This window comes from Protobothrops mucrosquamatus, unplaced genomic scaffold (assembly GCF_001527695.2).
Source record: "Protobothrops mucrosquamatus isolate PMUCROS unplaced genomic scaffold, P.Mucros_1.0 scaffold370, whole genome shotgun sequence".
Lineage (NCBI taxonomy): Eukaryota > Metazoa > Chordata > Lepidosauria > Squamata > Viperidae > Protobothrops > Protobothrops mucrosquamatus.
The window spans coordinates 127,001-140,520 of NW_015386704.1; the positions used below are offsets into that span (position 1 = coordinate 127,001).

The following is a 13,520-nucleotide window of genomic DNA, read 5'->3' on the forward strand; positions in this document are numbered from 1 at the left end:
TCGTTGCCCTAATGGCCCAAGCGGAAGCCTGGTGAATCCTGCGAAAGGACAACTCGCACTTACGATCCTCTGACTTCAAAGCTTCCGACACATCCCCCGCTATGGCCGTTGGTGAGATCAACGGTCCGAAAGGCTCGTCCACCGCAGGGACCTCCAGCGCATCCTCCAGTTCCTTGGCCACGTTGAACAATTTTTTGTCTGTGGAACTCGGAAGGGGAAAGGAGGCTGGTAACGCCCATTGTTTCCTAACCGCAGTTAGGAACATGGGCGGACATGGGATCTGGTGCTGGGCTGCCACCAGTTCAATGAAATTTGGATCGAGGTCCGAATCAGGAGCAACAGCAGTTGTTGCGGGAGGGGGCTCAGAACCACGGTGTGCGGTGGAAGAGACCTTGCGGAGCAATGTGACAAACGCTGAAGGGTGAAACATGCCAGTGGGCGCCGGAGCGTCCGCCGACTGTTCCTCCTCCTCAGACATCGGAAATTCCTGGTCAGAGCCCTGATCAGGTAGCGACAACCCCTCAGAATACAAGGATTCAGCAGGTGAAGAGGGGCCGGACTGAGGTTCATCTGTCTGAAGTGGGATAGCAGGGGGGACTAAGACTGGCGGTTTAGGAACTGCCCTAGCGTTCAGAGCGCTTTCCACTGCCTGAGCAATTAAAAAGGACAATCGCTCCTCTGAAGGGAAGGGAAGCTGTTCGGTCTGGCGAAGTCCAGCCGCTGTAGGGGTGAAAGTGGCCTCTGGCATACACTGGAGTGACTGATTAAGTGGAATCTGGGACTCCTGCACCCGCCCCCCTGTCTGAGGATTGTCTAGTCGAGCAATTTTTTGTGCCCTAGAGAACTCCTTTTCCAGAGCTTGGTGCCTCCTGGTGGCGTGCTTATCCGCCCCCTTGGATGACTTCTTTGCGGATTTTGACTTAGCGGTTTGCGCAGCACGGTCAGATCCGTCCGGATGAGGTGTTACAGGACTCGTGCCGGCCAATGAAGGGGACACGACCTCCTTCCCAAGGGGCTCTATACTGTCCATCCTCTGATAGCGCAGGGGCTCGAGTGGGGTCCCCCGGTACCTAGAGGGAATTACTACCTTGGGTGCGGCCAGACGCAATTCCAGAGGACGCCTGGGACCCAGGTACGGGTGCAATCACAGGCAGCGACAGACACGCTATGGGAATGCCTGGTGCCCGTGGAAAACGTGTCACAGAAAAGGACCGGTGCTCTAAGGGGTCACCGTATGTCCTCTGAATCACTGGCAGTAACAAATCAGTGAAAACCAATGCACGCCTGAGTGCTGAAATTAGTACACAGCACAAAAGTTGGTTTATCCAATTATTATAGAGACCAAGGAGCCACCAAGCTATGAAAATAAGGGCTTGTGACTGAATCAGCCTAAGGGAGCTGTAAGTATAATTCTTTGTAAGAGGGGACAGGACCCCGTTCACAAAATGGCCGCCGCTGTAAAATGGTGGCCTGTCCTGAGGGAATCAAATGGGCCACTTAACGTCTAATCAATTGCTCCTTCTGGAGACTGCTTTTTTTCCCCCCAGATTCTTAATCCCTCAACTGAAGGTGATCATGAATCAATCAAGCCACTGTGAATATTAGTCCCTCGACTACAGTGCCTGGGCTAAAAAAAAAAAAAAAAATTTTTTCCCTGCTTCAAAATGGCGGCCGCGCCAAAAAGACCAACTGTCAAATGGTTGGGAGCACAAGAGGCCAACTATGCGCAAGGCGGTCGTGGGCCTCACCACAAACAGCCGCAAACCGGCTGACCGGCTGACCGCTCCGAAAATACGGCCGAAAAGGCGATCACAGTGGCAATCGGCCTGTGTCTGCTTTCTTCGGAGCGCCGCAGCCGCCGACGGAAAACCTCGCGGTTTCCGTGGAAAACGGCCTTCCCGGGGATGCAGCCGCAATCCCCGTCTCCCAACAAGCACTCGCCGAGGAAGCAATCAGCCGATCGGCTTCCTCGGGCGGCCNAGAATCGGTCCAATCCGAGCCGATCCGGCTCCGGTGAGGCCGACACGGTGGAAATTGGCCCGAGCGGAGCCTGCAAGGCACGCTGAAGGTGGGGCTGTAAAAGTTGCAACGATCGGCTCGAGTAGAGCCTATGAGGCTCGCTAAAGCCAAAGCTCAACCGTTGCAGCCCTGCAAATTTGGAACCGAATTATCAAGACCAATTAGAGAGAGAAAATAGAATTTGATTTTAAATTTGAAGTACCAATGCAATTACTTAACTGAATAAAGCTAATTAACCTAGTCTAAACAGAGGAGCCAAAATACTTGCGTCCTACTGAGCTGAGACTAAGTCAAAAACTGGGAAAGGTACAGCCCAGAAGGAGGCGTGGCAGATTTCTGACTTAGTCTCAACTGAGCAGGAAGGCTGAGATTACCCATCGGTGGATTCTACACTCATCATGCTGGAGAAGCTGGGAGATGTGAGTTCTAGTTCCACCTCAGTCATGAAAGGCAGCTGGGTGATCCTGGGCCAGTCACTCTCTTTCAGCCTAACTCACCTCACTGGGTTGTTCTTCTGGGGAAAATAGGAAGAGGAAGATGTGTTGAATATGTTTGCCACCTTCATTTATTTGTAAAAATATTAAAGGTGTAGTATAAGTAAGTAAATATAAAAATAAATAAAATAAAATCACCATTAACATTTAAATATATGTTTCATCTTTTCTCTAATAGCATAAGGATGCACATTAAGCAATTCCAATTTTATCCTCACAACTCTGTGAGGCCGAGTTAGTCATCTTCACTTAAACTAAACTGTAGGGTAAATATTTAACATATCAAAAACAGTATCAAGCCAGTACAGGCTGAGCAATAGGCAGGACTGTTGCAAATTTCTTTGCTTATTCCCAGGTCCAGTAAAATTGGCTAAAGGTCTGGGAAATTTGCTCTTTCAAGAACAACAGTACTGGATATTTAACTCTCAAAGACTGAACATTCGTAAAGAGTTCAGTCAGGGTATCTTTTGCTTGTAGTTTTTTAAAAACAAGATTCTCAGTGAGTCACTTCTGTATATTAATCCAATGAAATAAACTAGAAAGCTGGCCAATTTTAGTTAAGGCATAGTGCTGCTGAATTGTGTCACCATCTCATTCAAGTGGAGCTGGCTTTGATGCACAACACTGAATGAAATGAAACGAATCAGGAAATATACAAGGGAGGTGGGAAGATTGGCATGTACCACCAAAAGAATATTAGGTACGTGAAAAATAGTTTCTTCCCCATCTTTGGTTAGCCAGAAGCTTCAACTGCATAATGGGAAAATTTCCACCAGCTAACACAAATATACGGAGTAAGATATTTTTTTTTTGTCCAATACTCCCTTAGATATCATGCCAGACCAGGCTTGGAAGCAAATACCCCAGAAAACCCCCAAATAAGAAAAGAATATGGTTCTACACGTGTAAGATCACAATGACACTCTCCTGCCTCCCTGGGGACCTCAACTACCAAAAATCATGGGGAAAACAGTCTCCCAGCACCTCCTTCTACACTAAAATAGATTTAATACTTTAAAACCATTTTAATCACATTTATGTTGAAACTGAAAATTATTAAGCTGAATACATAAAACATGATTTCACCTCAGTAGATAACTATCCCACACTAGTTTTCACAGCTTTGTTTTACTACAACCCTCCAGTGAAATAAATAAGGAAAGTGTGCTGAAAAAAGGCTTATGACTTTAAAAACGCACATTTTATTTTCAAAATAAAAATACACATTATTTTTACAAAGAAAATACAAATAAAGCTATGGCTGTACAAAATGAAATGCTAAATGTGGGATCTAGAATAACATAAAGACACTGAATCTGGCAACTAATAGTTCAATCACCAGTGATTTGTGATTTTTTTCCCAAATGGTTGAGCAGTATAGGGTTCCATACTAAAATCTTTAGTTTCGTGACCACTTTTTATTTTATTAAGTCAGTCTTTTCCCTTCTTATTTGCTAACCCAAATGTTGTCTGTATTTAACAATGTTCTACTTTCCAGGGACTCTAGAACAGGGTTTAGCAGTTTTGATCAGTAGGAAATATTCTCTTTCTCCTGTTAAAGAGCTTTATGAATTGGGGAGAATGGAAGAATGTTACAGAAACTTTGACCTAGCTCTTTTCACTTTTAGGTGATAATGTAATCTTCTGCACTTCCATGTTGAACAGCACTGGAGACAGAAATAGTTGGAAATGGAAGGTACCCAAATGTTTTAAGATTTCAAAATAATCACGTTTTAGAAATGAATCATGATAAACTACATAAAATCATATAAAATAGATAACAGTTCTTCAAGACTCCATCAGGCCACAGGTGAAGAATTTTAGGATTGAGCATTTTATGTGCATGCACAGAATCCTGGTTTATTAAGAGCAAGCAAGGGAGTTGGCTTGCAAATAAAAAAACAGGTAAAGTCCACTCTATTAAGCCAGAGTAAGAACAAACCCTAGCTTGCAGCTTTAGATTTATGAATAGTGCAAGGGATAAATGGTGCAATTCAGACACAATATTAAAAAAAAAGTTTATCTTGATCAAAAATTTTATTATTTATTTTCTCTGGGGACTTTTTTCAAAATTTTGGTCTTCTTACAGCTTCAGGAAGGGTTTGGCCACTCACACATCTCCAGAGAAAGCCGAGTCAATTTTTTTAGCCTTTCCAATTTGGGGCCTGATTTTACTTTACACTGATCTTACACTTAAATCTTTAAAAACATAACAAATGCCTCAAATTTCCATTTCTATCATCAATCTGCAGCTACTCAATCCTATGGGTTTTGAGAACTGAAAAACAAGATTGGATGACCTTGCCACAGTTACCCACCCATGGCAAAATAAAGTAAGTAGGAGCAACTGAGCAGTACAGTGCTACCTTTATCCATTTCTGAGGTGACATGCCAATCAGACCAATATGATCCTCTGCTTATTAAAAGAAGGATATCCCAGAAAAAAAATATCTTCCCTCAATATTTTTCTCCCTCAATGACTGTGTGTGTTATGTATGTATTCTCCGTCATCAGTATGAAATGGTACTGTTCAGGAGAAAATTTTTATCATCTCATCTTGTATATGGATGTAATAGATCTTAATAACCTAGATTTTGTTAGAAAGATATCTAGAAATATAACCAGTGCAAAACAGTTCACGTTTCTGACCAAAGCTTCAGGTAATCTCCTACTGAATTTATTTTGCATATTTAATTAATCATACTTTATATAGGACACAAAATAGTGTGGTAGTTGTGATTCTGGGCAAAAAGTGATGAAGTAATAGAGCTATATAGGCCAGATGAGTAAATGGGTAGCTTTGGCAAGAAGCCAAGCAAACGAAGTCTTTCACAAATCTTCCCCATTTCAAAATGTATTTCACTATTATAAGGCCTAGAGACATAACAACATAATGATCCTGGAATCAGCCCTCATACCAGAATCAACATGGTCTTGGGCATATACAATTAGTAGAATTTTGGGAGCCTCCCATAGAAACATATAAAACTGAAAACAAAAAGGGTGAAGAATGAGTAGGAGGACCCTTCTGCCACTTGCTATCACCCTATAGTGCAGGGGTCTTCAAACTTGGCCCTTTTATGACATGTGGACTTCAACTCCCAGAATTCCTCAGCCAGCGTGCCTGGCTGAGGAATTCTGGGAGTTGAAGTCCACAAGTCATAAAAGGGCCAAGTTTGAAGACCCCTGCTGTAGTGTATTAGGCTCCACAAAAATATTAAAGGACAGAATTGCATGAAATGCTAGGTGGCCTGATGCAGAAAGGAGGATTACAGGAAGTTATGTTCTCACTTTCCTTTACTTTTACTTGCCATTAATTAGTTCCAGGGCCTCCTCCTTGCTTCGCGTGATTTTATCTTCCCTCCATGATGAGGGTCTCCTAGATTGATTGTGTTTCACCAAGAGGTGTGAGCATCGCACTTTTGTTGGCTCCCCTTGACCATTCTTGCTATTGCCAGTGGGGCGCTCCCATTGGCTGGCATTTGTGATGTGGTTGAAATAATAAACACGCCCTGCAAAATAAAATAGAATGATGTTAGTTCTAAGGCAAATCAGATCATTAAGAGCTTCGTTCTTTCTTAAAATAAATTTCACATGGTCCTCCCTTCCCCCCATTATAGTTCAGTTTGAACTTCTCTTTCCAGCATTTAATCCACTCTCACTCTTTTCCATGTTAGCAGGTTGATGTATTACTTCTCCAATATATGCCACCAAATAATTCAACCAGTACCAGGTACAACCCCACTATTATGTTACTTTGTGATTTCACTGAATGTGAAAACTGTATGAAAGAATAACATATTTTTTTAATAAATTGTTTTTGTAATATCAAAATGAAACTTTTGGGGAAAAGTTAAAAAAAAAAGGAGTGACAGCAGAAATGTTCAATATAAAAAAAAGCATTAGATACCACATTGATTTTCCAAGAGAATACATGGGAAATGGATGTAAGGAACGAGCATATACAAGCTGCTTGGAACAGAATGCCAAGAGTTACATTACAGATTGTCACAAATGTACATATAGTTACATTAATGGTATGGAAATAGATGACTCGTAAATTATCGCAAAAATGCATATAAGGGAATTATTGCTGTAAGAAATCCAGACAAGAGAGACACTTATATGGAACATAATTTAAAAGAGCAGGGAATATAGCTAAGAAGAGGAAAAGAAAATGCAGAGTGGTTTTGATAGGAAAAATGGGTTTTAGAAGAGGGCTATACAAGGAGCTTCCAGCAGAGTTAATGTAATTAAAATCGACAAAATGAACTGGAATTAAACTGGCACAAGGCAATGCTGGAATGAGTTTTTCAGAGATTTGTAGAGGAATGACAGGAATAAGCTAAATAATACAATTGGAATACATATTATAAATGCAAGAAAAGTCTGAGAAGAAAATTAACAGAATTAGGGATCTTATGAACAGATAGTAATACACGAAAAAGTCCAACTGAAGCAAATGCTATTAATATAAATTTCCAAGAAAAATGATAATGAAAAGTCATACATGCTATGAGAATGTTAAAAACAATAAAGACTGCAGATGTTGACAGCAAAATTTTTAAAATAAGAATGTGGATTACTTATAGAGTGGCTGTGGAAAAACAGCAAGCAAAAAAAAAGAAAGGTGAATGCAAAACATTAGGGAGATTAGTTCATTAAATACACTTAGGAAGATGTTCGGCTGAATTCTGATAGGAAGGTTATGAAAGATGATACTGAGCAAAATTTGTGAAGTAAACAATTTTATATTAGGCAGAGGACATGGAGACCATATGTCTCCATTTCACCATGTCATCAGAAATGAATGTGAGAAATAAAGTTTCTTATATGTTTGTTGATTAAGAGAAAGTGCTTGAAAGAAAGCTTAATTGATGAATTGTTTTGTGTGAGTATGCAATTAAACATTGGTGGCTGAAGATAGTAAAAGATGGATAGAAAACATACATGATAATAAATGGAATGTTTAACAAACAGTTCAATGCTAAACATGTATACATGTATGATGTTCCTTTGACTGCTTTAATGTGTTTAGAATACATCTTGGAGAGACCAAAAAGTTTTGCTTTTGCTGCCCTCTTCTGGTGCCTGGAGGCTGTGGGGGCCTGAATGTAGAATATATAGTAGAATATAGAATAGAACAGAATATAAAATAGAATAGAATATATAATATAATATATAATATATAATGTTGAGAAAAATAGTCGAACACCGGGATAAATATAAAAACAACTGTTTAATAAACTAACAACTGTTTGATAAACTTAGCTTTCGTTTCAAACAGTTGTTAGTTTATTAAACAGTTGTTTTTATATTTATCCCGGTGTTCGACTACTTTTCTCAACATGAATATACCCGGGATTCGCATTTTTAGTATAATTAGAGACAATAATATATAATATAATATATAGAATAGAATAGAATAGAATAGAATAGAAGCTGGAAGGACTTAGAGGTCTTCTAGTCCAGGCCCCTGCTCAAGCAGAACCTATACCAGTGATAGCGAACCTTTTAGAGACCGAGTGCCCAAACTGCAACCCAAAGCCCACTTATGTATCGTCGAGTACCGGGTGGGTGTGGCCCATTGGCTGGGTGTGGCCAATTGGGTGAGCATGGCCCATTGGGTGGGCGTGGCTGCGGCGGTAACGGCAGACTGGGTGGGACTAAAAAGTTCAATCAATCAATTCCAACTTTGCGAGATCTTTTTTTCCCACGAGAAGTTGAAATTGATTGATTGATTGAACTTTTTTTTTTTTGCACAAGGCGGCGGAGGCCTAAAGTGAAAAGGTTTTATAAAACCCAGCTGAAGGCCTAGGACTAAGGCAATGGTGCACGTGCCCACAGAGAGGGCTCTGCATGCCACCTGTGGCACGCGTGCCATAGGTTCGCCATCATGGACCTATACCATCTCAGACAAGAGACTGTCTAGCCTCTTCTTAAAAATCTCCAGTGATGGAACGCCCACGATTTCTGAGCTCAGCCACTTGTGTCCTGGTCATCTTACGCTTAGACTACTACAGTGCAATCTACATGGGGCTATCCTACAGTGCAATCTACATGGGGCATTTGGAAGCTACAGACGCATGAACACTAGGGTGGCCCATGCTACACTATGGTTGCACAAATTCACTGGTTGTTGATTTGCTTCTGGGTCCAATTCAAGGTTTGATTATCACCTTTAAAGCACTTTATGGCACAAGTCCACGTTATCTGGGTGACCATCACAGCTCAATAGGATTGGCCTGCCCCACTTGCTCTGGCAAAAGGGACATGCTCTGGATCCTGTAGGTCAAGGAATTGCAGCTGGGGGAAGTCCAGGAGAGGACCTTTTCTGCTGTGATTCCCACCCTTTGGGATATCATGCCTCTTAAGTTGAAATCTACCATCCTCTTGGCCTTACAAAAGAGCCTGAAAACCTGGATTTGCCAACTGACTTGTGGCACAATGAGGGCATCCCATTTTGGAGGCGGCTAGTAGACTAGTACAAGATCTCACCTCAACTCCATGTATGCACTGCTTCTTTTTATCCATTTTAACATTAATTTTAATGTTTTAGCTTTTAACGTCTGCTGTTTTAATATTTTATTCTCTTATTGTTTTTTATGACATTATAAGCTGCCCAGAGGTGCTTGGTAGAAAGATGGACAGGACACAAATTTAATAAATAAAAATAGATTCTTGTGGTGGTATTAATATAAATATGTTGATCAGGAACATGGATATACATGTATCTTGTATGCAGATGATGCTAAACCTCTGGCCAAGAACCTAAATGGTTTACAATAAACATTAGGCTGTATGACATAATGAGAAGCACAAATATGAAACATAATGTAACAAAGGCCAAGTCTGTTGTGTTTGATAAGAAAATGAAGCTAACAATGGCAAGTTATACATGAAGGGAAAAAGCAGATTAAAAATGAATTTATATAGCTTGTTTGAATGTTTACTAAAAATGGGGAAATGAAGCCAATTTAAGTTATAAACAGGCTGGTAAAAAGTACTGAGTAGTGTGTTTCTCTACTGTAAGAGAATGCTGAAAGAAGCATAAATGGCTGTACTTAAGAATACGTTTCTGCACACTTTTTACAAGGAAATGAGAATTCAGTATGAAAAACATAAAATGCAGATGGAATGGCCTACTGAAGAAGCACGAGCAGTAAAGCAAGAAGACATGGGAACAACAATTATAGACTGATGAGCAAAAAGAAGAACATTGAGGTAACTTGGTCATACTAAAAGAATTAATGAGAAAAAAATATACTGGAAAAGTGAATTAGTCAAGAGAAAGGAGAAGTGCAAAAAAATTGCGATTGGATGGAGTAAATTAAATCCATAAAAAGATAAGAGGCGAGAACTTTGAAGAACAAATGCAATGTATAGAGCAGGGGTAGACAACCTTGGCTCTTTTATGACTCGTGGATTTCAACTCCCAGAATTCCTGAGCCAACATGGCTAGCTCAGGAATTCTGGGAGTTGAAGTCCATAAGTCATAAAAGAGCCAAGGTTGCCTACCCCTGGTATAGAGCATATAAGTGGCAAAGTAGAAGCAAGGATGCTTTGTGAGGATAGAATGGTATGAAAAGGTATAGTAAATGATATTGGTGTAAGCTAGTTTTAGCTATGGTTTTCTTTTCTTTTTTGTACTGCATTTATCTTTATTTTCTTATTTATTCAATTTCTATAGCTCAATATCTTTGGCATACTTTTACTCCTTTTCTCATTCAGTGCAATGTTGGACAATGTTTATTACAAAAAAGTATAGTATTATGGGTATGTTTCATTGGAAAATCATTACCAGACCAAGACATGATTTGTAAACAACAACAATCAAATTTCTATTATTGAGATATGGTAAGCTCAGCTGCTAAAGAAGAAATGGCTATATGAATAAATTCTCAATACAATATGCACATCACACACATAATATATGCAATTTTACATGATACATTTTGGCGCCAAAAGATTCAACAAGATTACAGGCAATGTTAAACTTTGCAATTACACCTCCTGAGTCACTAAAGGAATAAGAAGAAAATGGTTTTTCTCTGTAAGACATACACTTTAAAGAAATTGCACCAAACTATCAGGCTGGATAAATCTTAATAATCTAATATTCTATTTCTCATACTTTAATCATTGTAATTTACAGCATTTACTGAAAATGCTAAAATTGTTTTTCAATTTTATTAACTATCTGAAAAACAACCTGGTTTAGAATGAAAATCTAAAAATAAGCATATAATATTTAAATCTCTTCAATCTATCACTGTCTGCCAAAAATAGATAAGCCTAGGTGATTTTTTTAAATACAGAAAGAAAAATCCACAGAGAAATAATTGACTTTCATCAATTATGATTTTATACTATTTTCTATCATGTGAAAATGTTTAACCCACTTTTCAACTACTTTGCTCATAAAATGCAGAAGAAAAGCTAATAATGGAGTAATAACTCTCCCATACCAACATTTTGGCAAAGGACAAACCATATTGTATTAAAATGGAAAAGACTGCTAAGCAGTGAGAATGCAGATCTTCAGATTATTAGAATAATATGATCGCAGCTCATCTTCCAGAATATACTGTTAGGAAATAACTATTTTATGTTTGAATTATATTCATTCCAAGATCAAAGAAATTAACAGGAAAAGAGGCTGCAAAGCATGACATTGCAAAAACTGTTGATTGCTTTTTTAAAACACTGTAGTGAACTCCAGATAATCTTCAATTTACAACCACAAATGGGACCAGAATTTCGGTCCTTAAGCAAAGTGACCATTAAGTGAGTCATCACATAACCACATCCAATTTTATAACCAATTTCACCATAATCATTAAACAAATGGTAAGCACGGTTGTTAAGTGAATCATGTGGTTGTTAAGTGAATCCGGCTTCCCCAATTGACCTTGCTTGTCAGAAGCTGGCTGGGAAGGTCAGAAATCACAATCAAGCAACCGCAAGATACCGCTATTGTCATAAATGGGAACCGGTTGCCAAACACCCGAATTGTGATTAAATGAGAGTGGTGTGTGTGTGTGACAATTGTAACTTCAAGGACAGATCGTAAGTCACTTTTTCCAAGGCTGATGTAACTTTGAACCGTTGTTAAATGAACAGTCATATGTTGAGGACTATCTGTACAGAACTTTACACACCAAAACTTCTTTCTTAGCCCAACTGAGGCTCAGAAAAGCCACAGCATCAATTGTCTAAATGTAAAATTTTCCATGTAGTGCCCTGACGTTTGAACCTGGTTGCAAAAATCCATTTCAAAACTTTTTAGAAATTTAAAATACTATACAAATAACATGCCCTTCTTTTCTAACTCGTCTTTCAAAACTTCAGTATAGATGTTACACATATATGTGCTTCCTATAAACGCCCCCAATGAAATTGATTGAAGTGGTAGTTAATGTTTTTCCTAACCTAAAGCCCACTGCTCTGTTCTTGAGGATCTCATCAACTCCATCCAACTATGACTTTCTCAGCCTTCCCTGTTGATACAATTCATTCATGTACTTGTTCACTCTCTTTATATTAACTAAACTTCTTGGTGTAGATACCGTTTCCCCAAAAGTAAGGCCTGCCCTGAAAATAACCCCTAGCTTGATTTTTGGGGGTGGGCCTAATATAAGCCCTACCCCCAAAATAAGCCCTAATATCTAAAACAATTTAGGCACACATCCAAAAATCAAGCTAGGGCGGGGGTGGGGGGTTGGAGCTGCCCCACGTGCCCCAGACCCACTCATCTTGCAGCCAGGCCTCTCCTCTCCTTCTTCTGTGGCGTCTTCTGCAGCGAGGGCTGCACTTCTCAGTCACAGGCCTTTCCGGAAGGCCACTGCATCCAAGAACTGAGCTATGGATTGAATCCATAGCTCGGTACTCGGCTGCATAGGCCTTCCAGAAAGGCCTGACTGCAAAATGCAGGCCAGAATGCAGCTGCAGAATGAAGCTGCTCCTTCGGTCAGAAGAGGTGGTTGGCTGGCTGGGGTTGTCGATGCCTGAGTTGAGTATAAAAAAACTGGTGCCTCTTTTGGAGCCCCCCCCCCCCAAAATTAAGACCCAGTCTTATTTTCGGGGAAATACAGTATTTCTATTATCTCATTTTTGCATTCAATCCACACTCACACCCGACTTTTAATCGCTTTACCTTTTAATTTCCACTGTTTCATAAACTGATGTGCATTTTGATGGCAGCCACCTTTAAAATTTTGTGAACTAGTAAATGTTGTGAATGTATATGCAAAGCTGTATTAAATCTTAACTAGAAAAAGTAACTCACTTCAAAATATATATATAGCAAAAATGTCCTTATGAGCATAGCAGGTTATGGTAATAACAGTCACTTGCTAGCAGCAAATGAAAGCTATGGGAAACAAATGTACACAGAATTAGACGCTGACCAATTCTTAACTCTAACCCAAGCAAAAATATTTAAATAAGCAATGGAAGTAAAAAAAAATATGTGCTTTACAGCCTGAACCTAGTCCAACAGCAGAAAGGAACACAGAACTGACTGCAAGTAAGTAACAGCAAGGATTCACCTCAACACATACCATGAAAAATATAGTAATAACAAAGTGCAATATTTTGATTCCTTAATCAAAGCTTCTTTCTAATACAAATGGAGAGCACAAACTTAACTGCTTAAAAAGATCAACAAAGCAAAATTATTTCTGGATATGTGAAAAATTTAAGAGCAGGGCAATATTATCTACATTTGCCAAATGTATTTTTTTGCACCGTCAATCTGCCTGAAAAAGAGGACAGTTTACAGAAAGACATTATAATTTATAAATTTGAAATTTCTTATTTCAGTTAATTTTGAAAAGGCAGTAACCGTACGTACAGGCAAGAGTAATCTTTTATAATGTGCAAAAAAAATAATTTTTTTTAACTCTGAACATGTCTTAGCTCCTCACGTCCTTTGTTCAACTATCTATTGCCAGTGGTGGCAAAGAGCCTGTATCTGCTATTTTAATAATTAATACCCTCTCCAAG

The 13,520-nt window shown here is 39.4% G+C and overlaps 1 protein-coding gene across 2 annotated transcripts in view; it reads right to left on the reverse strand.

The window, feature by feature from the left end:
* PIN1 (peptidylprolyl cis/trans isomerase, NIMA-interacting 1) overlaps positions 1-13,520 on the reverse strand; it is a 37,093-nt gene that overhangs the window by 17,835 nt on the left and 5,738 nt on the right. For both annotated transcript variants that reach the window (XM_015815709.1, XM_015815710.1), the window contains exon 2: positions 5,825-6,025. In XM_015815709.1, the coding sequence (XP_015671195.1) occupies positions 5,825-6,025 (201 nt within the window). The remainder of the gene's footprint in view (positions 1-5,824; positions 6,026-13,520) is intronic.